At 50.9% G+C, this 20,488-nt stretch overlaps 7 protein-coding genes across 7 annotated transcripts; 3 read left to right on the forward strand and 4 right to left on the reverse strand.

Annotated features, from left to right (window-relative positions):
- Positions 1-34: 34 nt before the first annotated feature.
- HO133_000685 (uncharacterized protein) lies at positions 35-2,373 on the reverse strand (the record flags this gene model as incomplete). The annotated part of the gene is made up of 2 exons (XM_037291622.1): positions 35-90; positions 288-2,373. 2 exons carry the CDS (start codon positions 2,371-2,373, stop codon positions 35-37), a joined length of 2,142 nt encoding a protein of 713 aa, XP_037151984.1.
- A 1,503-nt stretch (positions 2,374-3,876) lies between these two features.
- On the reverse strand, positions 3,877-5,811 carry HO133_000686 (uncharacterized protein; the record flags this gene model as incomplete). Its single annotated transcript, XM_037291623.1, has 1 exon — positions 3,877-5,811. One exon carries the CDS (start codon positions 5,809-5,811, stop codon positions 3,877-3,879), a length of 1,935 nt encoding a protein of 644 aa, XP_037151985.1.
- Positions 5,812-7,522: 1,711 nt separating this feature from the next.
- Positions 7,523-8,943, reverse strand: HO133_000687 (uncharacterized protein; the record flags this gene model as incomplete). Its single annotated transcript, XM_037291624.1, has 2 exons — positions 7,523-8,730; positions 8,763-8,943. 2 exons carry the CDS (start codon positions 8,941-8,943, stop codon positions 7,523-7,525), a joined length of 1,389 nt encoding a protein of 462 aa, XP_037151986.1.
- Positions 8,944-9,537: 594 nt separating this feature from the next.
- HO133_000688 (uncharacterized protein) lies at positions 9,538-9,959 on the forward strand (the record flags this gene model as incomplete). Its single annotated transcript, XM_037291625.1, has 3 exons — positions 9,538-9,589; positions 9,644-9,742; positions 9,802-9,959. 3 exons carry the CDS (start codon positions 9,538-9,540, stop codon positions 9,957-9,959), a joined length of 309 nt encoding a protein of 102 aa, XP_037151987.1.
- A 1,160-nt stretch (positions 9,960-11,119) lies between these two features.
- On the forward strand, positions 11,120-12,242 carry HO133_000689 (uncharacterized protein; the record flags this gene model as incomplete). The annotated part of the gene is made up of 2 exons (XM_037291626.1): positions 11,120-11,130; positions 11,174-12,242. 2 exons carry the CDS (start codon positions 11,120-11,122, stop codon positions 12,240-12,242), a joined length of 1,080 nt encoding a protein of 359 aa, XP_037151988.1.
- Positions 12,243-12,710: 468 nt separating this feature from the next.
- Positions 12,711-14,201, reverse strand: HO133_000690 (uncharacterized protein; the record flags this gene model as incomplete). The annotated part of the gene is made up of 1 exon (XM_037291627.1): positions 12,711-14,201. The coding sequence occupies one exon, from the start codon at positions 14,199-14,201 to the stop codon at positions 12,711-12,713; it is 1,491 nt and encodes a 496-aa protein (XP_037151989.1).
- A 721-nt stretch (positions 14,202-14,922) lies between these two features.
- HO133_000691 (uncharacterized protein) lies at positions 14,923-20,291 on the forward strand (the record flags this gene model as incomplete). The annotated part of the gene is made up of 7 exons (XM_037291628.1): positions 14,923-15,466; positions 15,524-15,801; positions 15,851-17,065; positions 18,014-18,415; positions 18,471-19,725; positions 19,779-20,077; positions 20,139-20,291. 7 exons carry the CDS (start codon positions 14,923-14,925, stop codon positions 20,289-20,291), a joined length of 4,146 nt encoding a protein of 1,381 aa, XP_037151990.1.
- Positions 20,292-20,488: the final 197 nt, after the last annotated feature.

A 20,488-nucleotide genomic window follows, 5' to 3' on the forward strand; every position in this document is an offset into this window, starting at 1 on the left:
ACCATCACCGAAACAGAAAGCAGAAATCAGAACACTAGCCAGCAACGACGCACGACTCGAAGCGCCGAGGTGTCCAAAGTCCAGACCGCGCTTCCATTCGTCAGAGTCCAAGAAAATCCCTCAAACAACAAACGACGCGCCTGCAACTTATGCACTTCAACGCAACGCAATGCAACGCCATGCAATGCAATGCAATATTACCGTACCGCTTGAGCAAAAAACCCTCACACCCAAAACCTTCCAGCCTCGTAGTACCGGCTCACCTTATCGTCTTCAAAGAAAGATACCCCGCATCCTAAACGCCCCGGGCCTCCTCGCCTCCGCCTTCGCAGCCGCCTCCCTCTTCCTGGTCTCCTCCTCGACCTTCCACCTGCTCTTCACAAACCGCCCCTCATCGTTCACATACCAAGGTGCACTACGCTCATCCTGCGTGGCATTCCTCGTCATCGGCCGCTCAGGCGTCCGCAGCGCCTTACCCTGGTGCTTCTTCGGCCGAGAAGACGATGGCTCCTCGACCGCCGCGGCTTGGGTGGCAGCTTTGCGTTTGCGGCCCGTGGCGGGAGGGGTCGGGAGAGGCTCTGCGTCGACGTTAGCCGTGGGAGTCGGATCGGCCGTCCGCTTCTTCGGCGTCGAAGGGCTCGCGTCGGGCACTGCAACACTACCTTTTTGCTCCGTTGGCGGAGTGGGATCCTGTACGCCGATGTGGACGAACTCGTTCGTGAGTTCCGCGCGGTGAGGGAACGCTCTGGCGGACCTCCGGTGACCGTGTCCGGTCTGCGTGCCGGAAGGTCGCATCGATGCAGGCCCGGTCGTCAGGACAGGGCCGCCAGTGCGAGTCGGCCGATCTTGCCGCTCGGGCGACGGTGACGTCTGGTCAGAATGGACGGCGTTTTGGATTTGCTTCAAAGGCGACGGCAGGACGGCTTTGTACCGTCTCGCTTGGCGAGTAGATGGCGACGACGATGAGAAGGTGGTTTTGAGATCGACGAAATCCGATGCCGTGGGGTATGACTGACCAGATCTTCTGTCCGTGTAGCCGGGTCGTTCGCTGGAAGGAGGAGCGGAACCGTATGGGGTTCCTTCCGCGGTGGCTTCTGGATCGATGACAGCGCCGGGGTGGACGGAGTCGCGGGTGATCGACTCCTCGGCGTACAATGGCAGCCGAATGGGCTCCACATCGTCAGCATCAGACTCAGAAGTATCCGAGGAGGTCGCCACGAGAGGATCTCGTTCCGGTCTCCACTCCCACTTCTCCAGCTCCAGTCTCTCGAGCGTCTTCTGACTCAGCTTTGGAATTTCGGACAATGATTCACTCTTATGCTTCTCATTATCGTACTCCGCAGCACCATACCTTCCGTGCCGTGAACTGTCCACAGCATCATCGTCGAGCGGCTCCGTGTCCTCACGCTCAAATCCCTCGCATCCAAGCATCCTGTAGCCCTCCACGTAGCGGGCACGAATGAATTCTTGGGCCAGTTCGCACCGGCAACACTGAGATTCTCCGTTGTGGAGTTCGAGGTCATGAGGGAGAAGACGGGATGTTTGATTTCGTCGAGACGAAAGCGGCAGAAGGTCGAATACGGCGTTACCCTCGTGAGCAGAATGCTGGAGGCGATTGCCATGGCACGAGGTACTGAAGCCAGTTTGGCGAGCAGTGGAGAGGAGGGGGCCTTCGTCTTCGGAGTCGGATGAGTACAGGTGATCGGATTCATCCTTGACTACGGAGCAATTGGGGCAAAGCATACGGGTACCATTGGGGCAGTTCTTGCATTCGCAAGGTTGGGCGCCCAAGTCCACGAGGACAGATACCGAACGGAGTTCATTCCAGACTTGGAGCAGAGACTCGGCGGCACTGTCATCCGTAGAGCGGTGTACATCACGGTTTCGAGAATTGCCATCTTCCGCGGGGTCGACGTCGTAGAGCTCGGGATCTTTGCCCTTTCCTTTGCCTTGGCCTGCTGCAGTTGAAGAGTTGGTTAGTGCGGCGTTCAAGGACTTATCTTGGACAAGTGCCGTGAGGGCTTCGTCGTCATCGACCGCGTCGGTTCGAAACCGCATGGAATACAATTGCGCAGATGCAGCAAGTATTTCTGCGTCGGTGACAGGCAACGCTGAATCGTTGATGGGAGATGTGGTAAATTCGGGCAGCGGCACCCGGGGTGCTTTGGCAGCATCATTGTCCCCAAAAGAAGTGTTTCTGGAGTTCGGGGGGGTTCCCGGAAGGCTGGTTCCTAGGATTGATGAAATGGACAAGGGACGCGATGAAGTTGTGGGGGGATTGGCAGATTGCGCCTTTGTGTTCAGCGCAGAAGAGCTTGGTGGTCCTGTTGCAGGCGATGATAACGGCGTAGGCAAATGGGATGGAGGAGACATGTTTGGCGGTGAATGACAGAAAACTGGTGGTGTATTGATGTAGTAGTGAGCGCTTTCGAATTGTAGCAAGATTCTCGTAGATGAGTATTGTGTTCGGACTTTTTGCGTCGTATTTATTTGAAATAGGAATGTCGTAAGGAGCGGATTGAGATGAGTAGGGAACGCATTTATTAAAAAACAGTATGATATTGCAATAAACCTGATGCCCGTAAACAAGCCATCTTGGTATTTTCTTACCTGCCAAATGAGTGAATGAGCGTAGGTGACAAAAAGAAGGAGAAGACTGTAAACATTTAAATTAAATAAACAGGATTGCACCAGTAACGGGGTAACGCCAAGAGTATGAGCAAGTTTCCATCCATGGCTCTGGGAGAGCTTTGCGTTCATGTTTGAGAAGTTTTGTGCGTATATAGAAGTCCATCGTCGGCGCGAGACAGAACATTCATTGGTCATGTGGAGTAGGCAGTGGATCTATCAGTCAACGTTCACGATCAACACTGTTTGTAGATATTCATGATACACTCCTTATTCTCGAGAAATCATAATCGCAAGACAGGAAGAAAAGGGAATCCGCAGTGCGCAGGTGTTAGACTGCCCATCAGTAAAATCAGCGAAATAAGAGAGGTAAGATACGAGTGGAGACCTCAATACCGAAATCTGGATGGGCGCCGATGTCAGCAGTCATTCCCCCATTGCCCCCGCACTTTGACCGATATACGGAGATCTCACCGAAGAGTTAGAGGGTTGTCCATGTGCAAATTGGGCACGATCTTCAAGGAATGTTTGTTCACAACTGTATTTATATAGAAATTGATCAAGGGTAGCATAGCGTGATGAACGGTGAGCTTTGAGCGGGATTTGAGTCAGAGAAGTGACAGAAAAATCCTCGACTGGGAACCAAGGCCTTCTGATTGACCGTTCTCAGAATGAAGATGCTAAGAATCAAAGCGTTTAAGTGGCGTGCAGCCTGCATTCCATTTCTAGGAGATTGCGCCTTCAGGGAGTCTAAAGCACTGTCAGTATTGAATTCAACATTGCAAGGTGTAGGGAAGACGTTCCTATTATAAGGCAATGCCTTAGCAGTAGCTTGCATCATGCACAAACATAAGAGCGCATTATTAGCGCAATGGTGGACAACACTAGATGGAGAACATATCATTCAATTGAGCTAATACAAAGCCAGCCCAACACCAGAATTATATCAGGGTGCAGGATTTCCCAAATCCTCAGAATCTGTGGTCATTGCATATGCTGCTGTGGTAGCATCATCGGGGGTATGGACAAAACTCATCCTTCCCGCAATATTATCCTCTTCCTTTTATGTAATGTAATGGCATCACACTCGTGATACAAAGGGTGGCGGCAACTCGAAAAGATATTCACCAGGTCCTGGCGGCTTCGCCCTCTGTCGCAGAAAAAACGCTATCACACAACGCGGAGGCGTCTACTGTCTATGCAGACTTGAAAGACAAGCCAGGAAAAAAGTGAGCCTCTGTGGCTGAATCAGACCCGGACCTGCTGCGATTCGCTGCGTCCCATACGAAGTCGGTGAGAGCCCGGGTAGTCATCGCGGTATACCTCTTCAGATCCCCGTCGAGGATACTGTTTTGGATTATAGGGCCTAGCGTGGCGCTCATCATCGCCAGACGTCTTAGGAGAACGTCTGAAAGTATCTTCGGTTGGAGAATGAGGTGAGTATTCACCAAAGAGCTCACCACTACGACCGGAATCTCGAGTCTTCAGTGGTGTATTGCGAGCAGATTCGTGCCGACCGAGACCTGGGCGCCGCTCATCTGGTGGGAATGCGGACGCCATCGGACGTGCCACTGGGGGCGACCTAGTTGATCCTCCTCGAGAGCCCATAGATGGACGCTCTGACGTTCGACGGCTCTCTTTTGGACGTGACTGAACTGTTTCCGGTTCCATTACATATGCCCCCTCCTGGGAAATTCCAAACGTAGTTTTTCTTTGAAGGGGAGTCGGTCTTGGTGGTGGATGGTTCTCTTCCGTCATCTCGGAATCTGATTCGCTACTACTGTTGCTAGTATCCGAGGGCGCCTTCATGTTCTTTAGGTTGGATGACTTTAAGGGCACGGGATTGCCTGGCCGCATTCGGTCTACCGGCATTGTTTCTGACCGGCGCATTGACGGATGCTTGAGTTCAGGTGAAGGCTGATAGGTCGCTGCACGGTGTGGTTCTCTCCTCGAAGACGACGAAGCGCCAAAGTAGCTCTTGTTTTTGGACGATTCTGACGAGTGGCCGGGGATACTCGGCCTCCGTGGCTCCACAATCTCAGGTGATCGTCTGTCTTTCCCAGATCTCCCGATAGGACTGACAGCTCGGCCGTCACTCCTACGTCCCGAGGCGCGTTTTTCAACAGGAGGTGGAGGTGGTACTATTCTAGGGTCAAGAGTAGAAGCTGCTCTGTTGCGTCCTTCTGAACGGCGAGGTAGGGTATCGACTACATCGCGGGTTCTGTTGATGTGGTCTCGAGCCTGGGATTCTTTCCTCTTGAGTTCATTCTTGAGTTCATCATCATACCCCTTCACCTCGCGCTTGCCACTCCTCCGTGGCTCGTCTCGATCTTTTCTTCGCTCATCCCCACTTCTTTTCCGCTCATCTCCACTCCTCTTCTTGCCTTCATCCCCGCTTCTCTTCTTAGGCGGGGAATCCCGCTTGCTTTTGCTATAATATCGTTCTTCGACCTCGGAATCCGAGCCGTCGTCCTCCACGAAGGATTCTACGAAGGATTCGAACTTGCTTCTTGACTTCGATTCCACATCTCTCCTTCTGTCCTTGTCTCTTCGCCTTGTTCGCTGATCTCGTTGCATTGCCTCCGCTGCTCGCTCAGCTTCCCTCTCCCGCCGCTCTCTCCTACGATCATCCTCCTCCTCTTCTTCATATGTTCGCGACTTCTTTCTCTCCTCATGCGTTCGCCCAGACCCAGACGTTTTCCTTGACGAGGATGTAGTATAACGGTCGTCTGTGTATTTTCTAGAGGTTGAGGGGCGAACCTCGGCATACGTGCCAGGAAGCACATCTGGCTCGTCATATCGACTGCCAGCAGGTTCCCTAGTCTCGTACATCGTGTTGCCTCGCATCTCAAACTTTGATGTAGATCCATTCCTCGGCGATGCATGTTCGTATGATCTCCGAGACGGAAACGATCCTCGCTCTTCGGCCATCTCAGCCCTTAGCTCTGCTAGTTTGACCTTCTCATCATAACGCTGCCTTCTATTCTCATCGCTCAGGATCTCGTAGGCTTGTTGTACTTGGTGGAACTGCTCCGCCTTTTGCTTTTTCGCAGACTCATCCTGCACCTTGTCCGGATGACACGAGAGGACAAGCCTCCGGTGAGCGCTCCTGATGGTAGCGAGGGTTGCATCTTTGGGAACGTTCAGGGTCTTGTAGGGGCTCTGAGGAAGTGGATCGTCCATCACTGTATTTCAGTTGGTAATAAGGCTTCAAAGGGGGCAAGCACATTGAAAGGTAAGATGTGCCTTCCAAGTGAAAGAAAGGGAAGGTCATGCGTATTTAACCCGTTGTTTGCGTGATTTTCCCAGTTTCCGCCGGACCACGCGTGGCTGAGAATGGTACGGAATGTTTGGAAGCCGCTGTGTGATGAATTGCTAAGATTTAATGCTGAGGTTTGTGATGACTATGGCAATAGAAGATTAAATGGTGAGTAAGCCGCTGAGAAGACTGTCCAAGCCGCTCAAGATTTTCGTTTTTGAGTTCTACGTCAGACACAGGTATGGCTTGGTAGATCGACGTGAGGCGGGGTGGCAATAGCGAATGAGGGATTTTGGATGACAAAGCTGATTCTGTGGATGTCGATGGAAGATTCGAAAGATTTCAGTAGACCGCGAGAGAAGAAGCAAAGGGAAACTCTCAGAGAGGAGCAGAGACCTCGGACTTAAAATTTTCAAGCTGTTGTTGTTTGGTTTGTTGTTTGGCTTGCTGTCCGAGGCCCGAAGCAGGCGGTGAACTAGTTAGTGCAATGCTTGTGTGACCGGGTCTTTTCTCAGTTGCTACTCTTCGTTTCAGGTTTCCGTTGGGAAATGGTGAGATTAATAACTCAGCCGGCGATTGAGAGAGGCATGAGTGAGACGTGTCTTTCAGAAGTTTTATTAAAAGTGAAGCGCTGAATGCGCAGTCGAGGCCTCCCGAAGATCGTGAAAAGCTGAGCGGGGCGGTGGACGATCCTTCTGGGCGTTGCAAACGTCGGCTAAACCCAACCAGTTGATTGCTGGAGAGGAAGCAGCCTGAAGAATGGATATTTGGTCAGAAGAATATCTTAGGAATGAGGAACAGGAGGTTAAGAGGGCAGTGAGGGCTACAGAGGAGGAGGCGAGAAACGCATGTTCTACAATATCTACACCCTGCTTCCGTCCAGGTTACAACCGAGCACATGTACCAAGGTGCATTACTTTGGCTGGGGTGGATTAGCCAATACCTATTGGCATTGAAGCCCTGAGCCTGCATGGAGCCAAATCATCTATGATGTCTTGAAGGTTCCGTGACTCGTGAGACTCCCCTCTAGGTTGCGGGCCGACAACTCGTAGCCTGCGACCAGGACTGGCAGGCAAATTTAGTGGCATTGTTGGTACTGGGATATGGCGAATAGGCGCTTTACGGGCTACGGGGGGAAAGTACAGGTGCATGTGCTCTCTGTCTGCTGGCAACGACTTAGGCTCGTGGCTTACCTCTTGGCGCTTAACAGTGAACATCGTGCCAATGAGATACACGGGCTTTCTTTGTCTAATGTACCTCATGCAGAGCATCACAAAAGTCACCTAAATCCGTCTTTTACGAGGCTCTCCGAGGGTGTAGTACGCAATGATGTGTTTCGTGGATTATTGAGACTAGGCATGTGGAGCAACGCTTTTGCATAATCCGGGGGGGGGTGGGGGTCTTGCATGAATCGACATCAATCCACTGAACCACAGCGCTTTCCTGAATCAGGCTTATGCCCCGTAAATCCCAGTCCTGGAATTCAGTCCTTTCTCTTACGCTTGACTGCATCCGTCAGCTTTAGAAAGAAGCAGGTGCTGAACGGACAGCGATAATGCCTTATGCATGCACATAGCCATAATGCGAGTTTGGACACTCGCCCAAGAACCTGGGGCGTTTGCCAAAGATCAAATTTTACTCTGAATCTTGCCAAACCGGTAAATCGATATCGACGATGATAGGCTTGTTGTATTTGCTGTTGGCTCTCAACTTGTAAGGCCAACTTGAGGCCATGATCGCCGCGTTGATGACACAAGTCTCTTTCCTGCCTCTTCGCTCTACCAAAGCTTCAAGGTCACAACGCCCGGATGGCGGATATCCTCCCTGGCCTTGGGTTGCTGAATGGATGTCACATGTGAGGCTTGCATACGCTGGAGCGCTTCCTCGGTCTTCGGCTACACTGGGGGCCTCCTGAAAAGCTCTAAATCGGTTTCCCTTGGAGGATAATTCAGCTTTTGGTGCGTCATATGCGGGTGTGACGGTCTCGGAACTCCTCGCCTTGCAAACGTCTTCTTGATTGTGAGCGAGTGGGTAAATACTGTCCAGCACAGGAGATGGAATTTCCTCGGAAGATGCTCCAGAGATCGAAGTGCCGGGCCCAGATGTGGCAAGCGTCCATGCAAGGCTGTGTGTCGATTCCCGAGCCTGTGGGGGTTTTCCAAATGTCTCTGCCGGCCCATCAAGATTGATTCCATCAGGTGCATCGATCCAAGTTCCATTCAGTGGATGTAGTGATTTAGCAGACAAATCAAGATGGGATTGCTTCCTGTTGCCAAATCCGAGGCCGGGATCTGTCCAGTATCCAGTAGCACTCTCCTTGAACTTGACGTTCTGGCAATCCAGATCCCACAAGATCCTTTCCGCACCCCGGCCCTCATGTACATGCCCGCAAATCGCTAGTGAGGGCCGGACACGCCACAACGTCTCGCGCAAAGTCTTGCAACCTGACGCTCCGTTATACCTCGACTCGTCACAATGGTATTTGGGAGGCGTATGCGTAATCACAATGTCGGTGTCTAAACGGATCCGATCCCACAACAGCGAAGCATGTTCAGGTGGATAGCTAAAAGCCCAGATACCATTGGCGGGCGAATAAGGTGAGCCAAAGACCGTGAAGCTCGTCCGTGGGCCGTCTTCTCTCTTCAAATATATATGGGACGATTCGTGGTTCAGGTAGGTGATGGAGGGGTATTCCTTGAACAGGTCGATGCAAGCTTGAGGTTCCTGAGGACTCTGATTATGGAAACGTAGGCCATGCTCTTTGTAGAAAATCGGATCCAGAGTTATATCATGATTGCCTGAGAAACCGGTCAGCTTCCGCAATTGCTCCGCGACCCAGTCGACTATTTGCCTGCAATTACGATCTTTACCTCACAGTCGGCATGATCGATCCAGTCCAACGTTCTTCTCAGTTCTGCAAAGGTCCCCTGTCTTGTCAGGTCTCCTGCATGGATCAGCACATCAGCTTTTGGCAGCTTAAATGCCCCATCTGCTGGACACGCGTTGTGGGTATCGGAGAGACAGACGAAACGAGTCTTGCGCAACTCAGGAGCCATAACGAGATAATTGAGGGCACATCTTTTGTAGGGATATCAATGTTGATCTCGCTAAGTGGCATCGCATGACTCATTGATGCTGACAGAGCTTGGCATGGCCCCTTGCATGTTCTGGAAGCTTTGGGAAGGCGCTTTCAACCCCAACATCGCTTATCTCTAGGCCGGAGCTATACAGAGGCTTGTCCAGCTAGACGAGGGTCATCAAGTGGAGAGATCAAAGTTCGTCTGCGTGATTACATCCAGGCAGATAGTACCAGTCTACCGGGCATCTCTTCATGTGGACAGTATCAATCATATTGCTAGTTCGAAGCGAGGAGATTATGGAATCGTCGAAGGCATTCTTCTTGTCGTTGACAAAGCAAAGAGCTCGATGCGCTAAAGCATTTCCGAGGGGAAGCGCCGAATGTCGTCATCCCGAAGGTGTCTTTGATGATTAGAGATCCATAAGGATCACGGAGCACGCAAAACACGACATAAAGTCCTCAATTCTCATCGACTATCCCAGACAACCCACAAGAAACCTCCAAAATCAGAACAATCGCGACCATTTCGTTCCTACGCAGATTCTTCGGCTCGAGCGTTAATCCAGCCGCCATGTCCGCAGCAAAGACCAAGGCCCAAGGCATCATTGACGACAACGCTGTTGGTATGCTCAAACCCTCCTATCCGTACCTTCTTCCACTAACATCCACTGCTTTAGCCGTCTTCAGCAAGTCCTACTGCCCATACTGCAGAGCTACAAAGACTTTGTTGAGCGAACTGGGCGCTAAATATTACACTATAGAATTGGATCAAGTTGGTTCGTCAACATCTAATACTCATCCTAGTTACAGCTTTTGCTGACCAGCTGAAATCCAGACGATGGTTCCGCAATCCAAGGCGCTCTCGCTGAAATGACCGGCCAGTCCACTGTCCCAAGCGTTTGGATCAGCAAGAAGCATATTGGTGGCAACTCGGATGTGCAGGCCAAGAAGAAGGATCTGCCAGAGCTGCTGAAAGATGCTGGTGCCTTGTAAGAAGGAGGTTGTCGAAAGATCTGGCTATGCAGTGGATGGACAAATCCTCTGCTAGCTAGCAAATTTTCATGTACCCTAACCATGCATCTTGTTTCCATTATACCCAAACCAAGCCCTTCAGAGTCCGCCTTTCCGCTTCCATCTGAATCTCGTAACTTTCATGTGGTGCCGCCCTGCCACTACAGACCGAGTGCATGGCAAATATTGCATTCAACCGGACTTAGGCTTTCAGTATGTTTGAGACGGCTTTGCCAAAGAACCCTGTCTGGTCTAACTGCAAAAGCCTGGAGCTGCTACAGAAGACATGTCCTTAAAGTAGATCTCCTTCATCAAGGTGGAGTCCGCTTAAAATAGACCTGGCGTTGGTCGTTCATTAGTTTCTAGATGAATCTGTGAGCTGGCAGATTGTTCCTATTGGAGCGAATTCTTATTCTCTATCGCTCCGTTCAAGTGGATGAAGGGGAGAGGTGTTACCGTCGACGGCGTAGTGGAGGTGGTGCTATGGTCAACATTGCAGCGTGAGCAGTTCTCCACGGTTGTGTCGTGGAAAACAAGTCGTTCTTTGCATCTCGCGGTCACTTGATTGCTTCTCCTTCCTGGCCTTATTACGTCTTTGTTCTCAGCTGTTCCACCTGAAGAAATGGGACACGTGGACCGTGGGACATCCTAGGTCTCGAATCCCTGTCCCAAAAGAATTTTCGCTTCCTCATTCCTTCCATGAATCCCAAAACTGCCAAATCGATATCCACGCTGACCTCATGATATCGTTAAAACTTGAGGCTCGGGGCCTGGTGGGAAGATAGGCACATTTGAGCGAAATAATAAGTCATGGAACACAAAAAAGGTGAAGGTGGCTACGCCTTTCGAAGTGCTAACGTGTTCGATAGCCCCTGCCATGGTCATTATGTTTTTGTTTTTCCTGATTTTTGTTATTGTTGTTGCTGTTCTCTACGATTGAGAGTCAGAGATGGGCTCGGATTTTAGGCGAGTGCCGATCTTTTTAGGGCTAGCGTCTCCTACGCGGCTAGCCGTATTTGCCGTACTTGAAGCGCTCAAAGCCGAACTCGAGAGCCAGAAGCTCGTCATAAATTGGTCCTTGACACGCTCAAAGTTCTCACGATGCCTTGTTCACCTTCACCAACTATTCCTCGAACGATACAATGCCTCCGTCGTAATTTAAGAGCTCCTCTCTGCTCCCCCTTCCGGCACCCTAGGCTTGCTCGACAGCTCTCCTCAAGGAGTCATGCCTACTCCACACAACCAACCAATCCACAAGCTCGCAACCGGCCCAACTATAGAATCGCTATCATTTGCGGACTCACAGCTGTAGCAGCAACATGGGCAGTCACATATCGAAAACCCGAACGCCTCGATGCGCCACCTAACAACCGGAGAGATGCTTTAACCAGTGGGGCTCGAGTAGAGGTTACTGGCCAGGATCACGGACCGGATACCGATCAGGTACCCACTGGCACATCTACAGTTCCATATTTCCCACGCAGTATATGGCTACCGAGGTCTGGAGGTGCGAGTGAGGAAGGTAAATCCCCTGCATTACCGGCCGGCATTGGGGCGGCGCAGGAGGAAGAAGAATATCAACTGCTTGGATTGGGCATACGGAAGGTTTCATTTCTAAGAATTCAGGTCTACGTAATGGGACTTTACGTTGCTAAAGGTGACATGGGAAGATTGCAGAAGGAGTTGCTAAGAGCGTCTGTTGGGAGCGGTGCAAGCACGTTGGTGCAAGGGGAGAAAGAAGACCTGAAGAAGACATTGCTCGACGGAGAGGGTAGCACGGAAGTCTGGTCGCAAGTACTGAAGGAGGGAGGAGTCAGAAGTGCGGTGCGGATTGTCCCGACCAGGGATACCAGCTTCTCACATATGAGAGACGGATGGGTACGCGGAATCGACCTACGAGGTAAAGGGAAAGAATTCGAGGGTGAAGACTTCACAGTGGCAGTCGACCAATTCAAGGGCATGCTAGGAGGGAGAGGGTCGGTGGGTAAAGGCAAGGTTCTGCTTCTGGGTAGAGGGGCCAATGGGGCTTTGCGGGCTTGGGTGGAGGAGGATGCGGGGAGGGCAGACTCAAAGACTTTGACGCGGAAGGGAGGGCGAATGACATTGCTGGGAACAGTGAAGGACGAGAGAATAAGCAGGCTGGTGTGGATGGGATATCTGGCAGGACAGAATATCGCCAGTGAAGACGCTAGGCGAAGCGTAGTCGACGGATTGATTGAGATCGTCGAGAGGCCGTTGGGCACTGTAGAAACACAAGTGGTGTAAGATTGTGATGTCAAGGAAGAAAGTAACGAATTTTGTCCGATCCTATGTGCACTCCGCAAACTAAATGACCTCCCGAGGTTTTGTTGCAGGCAGGCTGCCAGAAAAAGTCCGGCATCTTCCACGTTGAGTGCACTCATGGTCCAAGGCAATAGGCCAACGGAAAACGGCAAGCGATGTGCACAGTCCGAACACAGTGCATTATGGACCATAAGTACTTCGTCCTAATGTTAGCATCCAAGGAGTTTCGACCATCACTGCAACTGCCACTTTTTGTGGCAGCGCGCCTGGCTGACGTGGGCAAAGCGCCAAGCTATGAGAAATGTGCCCCGGCCTCATCCACTGCCGCTTTGTGTATCGCTGCGACGCTGGCATGGAATATAAGCGAGCTCATGACTGATGGTGACAGCAGCACCGACCACCCTTCGGACGCTGATCCTTTCGCCTCTCCATGCTTCCTCAGGTACAAGTCTACGCTGCTGAGTCTTCTGCGTACCTCGGAACCTCTTCATCGGCGTGCCATCGAAACTTACTACCAGGATGATCTTCAAGTAGCCACCTGGATCCCAGATAAGCCTCTCGAGCAGTGGCACCCTCTTTCTCTACCTCAGTTCGGAATAGGCCGCGCTTTTGAAGTTCAGGAATGACGAAATCAATGATGTCTTCGAAGGATCCAGGGTTGGTGACGTGGGACAAGTTGAACCCGTCCACATCGGCTACTTCCACCCAGCGCTCCAGTTCATCAACAACGGTTTTGGGGCTGCCCACGATCTTCGCGTTCATGCCGCCCAGGATGAGGTACTCGACGATTCTAGATTTGTTCCACTTCAAGTCATCGCTTCCCGGAACCGTGCTGGCCCAACCATTTACAATCGATTGAATTGCAGGAAGGCCTGTGAAACGGAAGTCTTCCTCATCCGAGTATGCTGATAGATCTATACCAGTCCAACCCCCAAACAGCGCCAGAGCTCCTTCCTTGTCACCGTATGACAGTAACTCCTCCCGTTTCGCACGCGCGGCTTCGTCCGTCTCCGCCACGATGATGTTCATTCCTGCAATCACCTTGATGTGACGGGGATCCCGCCCGTATTTCTCCTTGGCAAGCTCGCGGATCGCGTCGACGGAGGGTCGTACTCTTTCTGGGACTTGACCCCCCATGAAGATAGCCTCTGCATGCTTGGCGCCGAATTCTCTTCCCGATCTCGAGGTACCAGCCTGGAAAAGAAGCGGAGTGCGTTGAGGAGATGGCTCGCACAAATGAGGGCCCGGCACGTCGAAGTATTTTCCTTTGTGATGAATCTGCCGCACCCGTTCCGGGACTGCATACTGATCTTTTTGGACATCATTTATAACCGCATCATCACGCCAGCTTCCTTCCCAGAGCTTGTAAACGACGTCCATGTATTCATCTGCGATCCGGTAGCGCTCGTCATGTTCTATTTGGGTATTGAGTCCCATATTGCGGGCCGCGCTGTCTAGATACGAGGTGACAATATTCCACGCCACGCGGCCGTCAGCCAAGTGATCAACCGTCGAAAACCGTCGCGCAAGAGCGTATGGCAAATCATACGTAGTACTGGCCGTGATTCCAAAGACCAAATTCTTGGTTACTGCGGCCATGGCGGGAACAGCATAGAGGGGATCATTGATGGGGAACTGAGCGCCAGATGGGATCGCAGGAGCCATGTTGGCAGGTCCCTTGTAAACATCGTATCCGCCCAAAACATCGGCGACGAACAGGGCGTGGAAATTCGCCTTGTCCAGGCGCTCAGCCAGGTCGGTCCAGAACTTCAACTTCTTGTACTCTGTCGTCTTATTTCTGGGATGCTTCCAAAGGCCTGGTGCGAGATGACCGGGAGAGGTGATCACAAACGCGTTCAGGATTAGATGCTTTTTCTCCTCTTCATTTGTTATGCCATCAGACACTCTTAGTTGGTCTTCATGTCCGTTTGCGGTTGCCATATCTGTAGAGAATAGAATCCCTGCAATTTAATTGCTGCCGACTTTGAATGGATTTGCGCGCAGCAATCAAAACATCTATTCTTCCCAGTCGAAAATGAGTTGCAAAGAAAGAAATGGTTAACCAAATTCCTACTACGAGGCACGTTGTTGTTCTTTGAAACGTGATTTCCATGACATATGGCGCAATTCTGACACATTACCCCAGATATGTCATCGTGCATGCGTAAAGGCTGTGTTGACGCGAGAGGTACCCAGGCCCCGCGCCGCCCATTTCGGAGGCCATGGCGGAGGAATTAGGCTGGGTTAAGAGCTTCTTCGAGGGCCCTAATTGGTCTGCTATAGGAACACTGGACCATGCGCCTACCCTATAGCGGCCTCAGGGCGGTGGAATAGGCGGTACGCAGTAAATACTCGGTAGAAAGCGATGGGGAAACCCAAGTTGACTACGAGAAGCACGTTAATTCCGTTGAATTCACAACGTGGCAGTCCACCCGGCGCATCGTTCATTTATGCAATATTGAAGCAAGTGCTAATAAAGGGATCAACATAGTCCCCGAATAACGCGAGATGCTGTCGTGTGCTTAGTAGCACGTTTTCGGGGTACCGATGGCGCAATACTCCAACAATCTCCTCAACGTATATATCCGTTCCTCCAACAGGAGATGTTCCAACCACTGACTGTGCTTCTGATTTACACGTCTCACTGAAAAGCTCTGTCAGGATGGTCAATGTCGGTCATGGAGTCAGTTTGCTAAGTCAAGGCACCGGGTATGGAATCATCATAGGCCTTGGCGTTCTCTTCGCCGCCGTCATTCTCATTGCAGTGAGGATCCAAAGACTGTACCTGATGGAAGACTCTGGCCGATCCGAGATGTTCATGGTGGCAAATCGATCCGTGGGCACCGGCCTCACCTGTTCAGCAGTCTTCTCCTCGTGGATGTGGATCAACGAAACCGTCTTTGCATCCGTGGTGTGCTACCAGTACGGTCTCGCGGCACCAATGTGGTTTGGGACAGGTCTCTCCTTTCAAGTCGCCTTGATGGCCGTTCTTGGTGTCTTGACCAAATTGCGGGTACCGCATGCTCACACGTCGTTGGAGATCGTTCGAAAACGGTACGGCAACTTGGGCCATGTTGTGTTCGCCGTGCTCAACCTCATCAACAATATTTTCGGGTGCTCTAGTATGATACTTGCTGGATCACAATTAGTTGTGGGCATAACAGGCATGCATCTAGCCGCTGCAACGATTCTGATCCCCCTTGGAGGTGGGTGCACTTTTCACCGGTCTTGGAGCAAGGACTGATCGTACCTACATTGTATAGTCGTTCTGTATACTGCTGTTGGCGGAATCAAGGCAACCTTTCTCACTGACTTCCTTCATACCACCATCGCTGTTTTGTTGATCATCTATTTCACCTTGTCGGTCCTCACGAATGAGCATATCGGCGGACTTGATGGTATCTATGATAAGATCTCTGCCAGCGCTGCGCAGCACTACGTTGTCGGAAATTATGCAGGCTCTCTGTTGAGTTTCAAGTCAAAGGGCGCTATCATGTTCGGTCTCATTCTCAAGTTCGGCAATCTCGCCCTTGTGATTATGGTACGCGTCCTGTCCGCCACACGACAGACTCTGCTCATGTTTACCTCAGGACACTGCTTTTTGGCAGAAGTCCTTTGCCTCGGAAGTCCAGTCCACGGTTCCAGGCTATGATCTCGCCGCCCTGGCGATTTTTGCGGTCCCATGGGGTCTAGGAACCGTGATGGGTCTTTCGGCAAGGATCATCGATACCCTGCCAATTTTTCCGACGTATCCAGGAACCTTTACCGCAGACGAAGTTGCCTCGGGTTTTGTTATGCCATACACGATCAAGGCTTTGCTGGGAAGCGGCGGCACTGTCGGTATGCTGCTCCTGCTCTTCATGGCCGTCACCAGCACAGTCTCGTCATCAATGATTGCTGTCAGTAGTATCATCTCATTCGACGTTTATCGCACCTACATCAACCCCAAGGCTACTGACAAGCAGGTGGTCAATGTAAGCCATCTTGGTGTCATCTTCCACGGAGTCTTCATTACAGGATTCGCTCTGATACTGAATTATGGGGGCGCAAACATCTCCTGGGTAAACTACTTCTCACCCATCCTCACCTGTCCAGGTATCTTCCCTCTGATATTCACGCTCATGTGGTCAAGACAATCCAAGCTTGCAGCGATTGTGTCCCCAATACTCGGCCTGATAAGTGGCGTTAGCGTCTGGATGGGCACGACCTATGCCATCTACGGAGGGATCTCGTTCGCTACAACCGTGGAGCTGGCGCCGTGTCTCTACGGCGCTATTGCGTCACTCTTCTCGCCGGTGTTGTATTCGATTGTCATATCACATCTCAAACCTGAGCACTTTGACTGGCGCGAATTCTTGAGGATAGATCTTGTCGAGGATGAGACGACGCTTTCAACCAGCAGCGCATCGTCTCCAGATGACTCCATCGCTGCCCTGTCGACAGGTAAAGACCAAAAGCAACGGGAGAAGACGAATGTAGCTCCTGCCATTTACGAAAGCCCCCAGCTAAACACCGTCGTACCCGGATCCGCTACACCATTGGTCGACCTGGTACACCCTCTTGACGAGGAATCCCTCCGCCATCTACGTAGATGGTATAAGATTGCGTGGATTTTCCTTATCTTCATTATCGCCATCACCTTCGTCGTGTGGCCGATGCCGCTGTACCGGGACTATATCTTCACCAAGCCGTTTTTCCGCGGTTGGGTGACAATGGCGATCCTCTGGCAATTCTTCGCTCTTTTCGCGGTGGTGATCTACCCGGTATACGACGGGAGACACGAAATTGTCAAGTCTGTCCAGGGAGTGGGAACGAGCTTGAGAAAACGCTTTCCAAGCTAGGATTGAGCGACGCCCGGCTTCCTTGATTCCCTCTCTTGAATCATTCCTTGTGAGGAGATGGAAGCTAGGGCATGCGTTTATTTCAAAGGTTCGAGTTTGCGGTAAGATGTCGAACCTAGTAGAAGGCGAGGTAATTAGGCAGGATAGAAACACGAAAGTATCAGCGTGGTAGGATGCCTTTGAGCCTGAGGTAGGTGGGCGACCAGATTAGATTCTGGCCTTCAGCTGGCTGCCAGAAATGACTTCTCGATTCTGGAAACAAGTTCTTGGGTAGTCTATTTTGTAGTCAACGGAGCTTTCAAAGCCCACATTATACAAGTGCTTACGAAAAGATATGTAACTTTACGTGCCTAACGGAAACGTGCCCGCAAAAAAGTAGCCGAGCCCCTCGCAACCGAAACATGAATACTTTTCGTAGTTGCTATATAGACCCACAATGTAGTCGTCAATGGTCAAATTATGAACGTGCTTTTGCCTCGTCAGCTAAGGTAGATATCTCTCTCTCTTTTTTTTTTAGTCCTGAACAGCGCTAGTAAGAACCCTAATCTCAACCCTACTAAAGTGGCCACGCCCGTGCGAGTTTTGCCAAGAATTTCGGCGACGTCAAGAAGCTAGTTGTCCAAGATCCCATTCTTACAGCATTCAATAATTGTATTCTGGGGTCTCCAAACCAGGATCGAGACAATATCCACCTAATTCTGATACTCTCGTCCATGTCTAATAATGTCTAGTAATGGTACTGCTCGAGAGGAGCGTTCCCCGCATGATGAGACGCCAGCATCCAAAAGGCGGAGGATAGCATTTTCTTGCCTTGACTGTCGGCGCAGGAAGCTGAAATGCGATCGCCTATTCCCATCTTGTACTCGATGTCAGAAGGGAGGACATCCCGAATCTTGTACTTATGATAACGAGGCGGTCGAGTTGGCGACGACCCAATCTTCCGGGGAGAACAATCGGACACGTGATTTTCCTACAGCGAACGGTCATGGAGCTCCAAGAACAATTCCTAGACTCCCTTCAGTGGCCCGAAGTTTTGCTGCCGATGAAGGGGAAGAAGCGTATCCACGACCCCATTCAGAAGATACTACGACCAGGCTGTACGCCCAAGAAGAGCGCATCAGGCAACTTGAGTGCAGAATCATTGGTCTAGAGAAAGCCACTCATGGTGCCAGAATCCCAGAGCTTACCCAAGCTGAGCTATCAATACACTCGAATCCTATGGCAGCAGTGGATAAGGAGACAATGATCTTTAGAGGCAAACATTTCAAGACCCAATTCTATGGAGCTAGTCATTACACGAGCTATCTATCTCACGTATGATGAATCACTTTCCCGCTTCGCTTGGTTATGCTATAACTGACTGCAATAGCTTCCGGAGTTGCGGCTGTTCATGAAAGATATGATTGTGCAGCACCAAGGATTAGCATCTGTGCAAAGAGAACTCCACAACACCAAGATTAAAGGCCCTGGTCAAGAAGACAGTCTGCCGACTAACGATAAAGCTCTCATCAGCTTACTGCCACAGAAGAAAGTCGCAGACCAGCTAGTGCAAATCTATGTTGACAACCTGGAGTCCACCTATCGAGTTCTGCACCTACCAACTTTCTGGGAAGAGTACTCGAGTTTCTGGAAAGCTCCCCAAGAAGGTAGACCTGCGTTCGCTGCACTTCTGTTATTGATCCTGGCCAGTACCTACTGCGTCAAGGAGAAGGATTCATCAATGTTCAGAGGCGATAGCTCGGTCGGACGCGAGACTGCTATCATGTGGATACGAACTTGCGATTCGTGGCTGCAGTCCCAAAGCCAAAAGCACACTAATATGACCGTCTTCCAAATACACTGCCTCTCCTTCGTAGCGAAACAGATGAATTCAATCAAGCGTAAACGGACCTGGACATCAGCTGGAAATCTCATGAGACTTGCGTTATCTAATGGTCTTCATCGCGACGCCAAAATAATCAATCTACGTCATGCCACACCGTCTTCCAAGAAAGTCTCCGCCTTTGACCAAGAAATGCGGAGGCGCATATGGGCCACCATTTCGGAATTAGAATTGCAGGCGGCATTCGACAGAGGAATGCCGGCCATGTTGCGTGATCTCGTTGAGGATTGCGGTCCGCCCTTGAACCTTGACGACGAAGAATTCGATCCTTCAGCGGAGCAACTGCCAGGGCCGAGGCCAGTATCGCAGTACACAAGGTCGACTTTCCAGCACCTCTCTCGCTTAAGCTGGTCCTTACGACTCGAGCTTGTGTCAGTGATTAATGGACCACATCCTCAAATGGCGTACGAAGATGTATTGCTTTATGATAGAAAGATCATGCAATATCTGGCCGAGATCCCGCATTGGAGTGACCAAGCCAGCGTGGTCTCGAGAGTGCTCCTACAGCTCCAGTTGCAAGTACTCTTGCTTTTCCTTCATAGGCCTTACGCACGAGAAGAAGCGCGAAGTTCCAGATACGATTACTCTGCTATAATGCATCTCAGAAGTGCCATGAACATCCTTGATCTACATCACCAGCTCACAAGCACTGGCAATACCTTCCTATGTTTGTTCAGGACCGATATATTTGGTGCAGCGCTGAGCATCTGTTACAACTACTCTGCTTCGGAACCTAATACTGGTGAGCGCTCCAATACCAGAGCATTCTCTACACTTCTCACACACTAAACCTAGATCAAAATCTATTTTCGCGAAGTTCGATCAAACAGTCAAGCAGCGATCCACTGCCCTATCTAGAAAAGGCTCTCAACATGATCGGAGAAAAAATTATGTGTGTAGGTATTGGACTTCCAGAGTACTACTGTGTATGCGCGATGATTGGGTTACTCAAGAAGAAGCAGTCGCCATCGCTAGAACAGTCAAGATATGAGGAGCAGAAGGCTGCCTACAAAGTTACTCAGATGACCCAAAGAGTCATGTCTTTGCAGGACAACTATTCTGCGGCAGCGACGCTGGCGAGTCTGCCCAACATGGTAAATACTTTTCCAAACGTCAATCAATCCCAAAAGATAGGCGCTCATTGTCGTTTTATAGCCGGTTTCAGCACCCACTGGTCTTCTCGGCAATGGCAGTAGCAATGGCAACGCGATCGGACCAAGTGGGCAGATGGATGGCACTGATATGCTCGAGGTACCTAAACACTCATCGCCGTCAATGTATGACATTACTGACCGTGGTGATGCTTAGGAGTACGGCCAAGATTTTGAAGGCCTAGATCTCACTGACATTGCTGGGTGGGATCTAGAGGCATTTTGGAACTTTTGACACCTGAGACGTTGCTGTCCTACAGCTTGAACATAAGGTACTGAAGGTACTGGACGAAAGCTAAGATCATGATGACTGTCACTATCTGTTGTTGCCTAACGCAATCTCTCCGGCTTACC

Source organism: Letharia lupina (assembly GCF_014066315.1).
Source record: "Letharia lupina isolate WasteWater1 chromosome Unknown contig_11, whole genome shotgun sequence".
NCBI classification, from domain to species: Eukaryota; Fungi; Ascomycota; class Lecanoromycetes; order Lecanorales; family Parmeliaceae; genus Letharia; species Letharia lupina.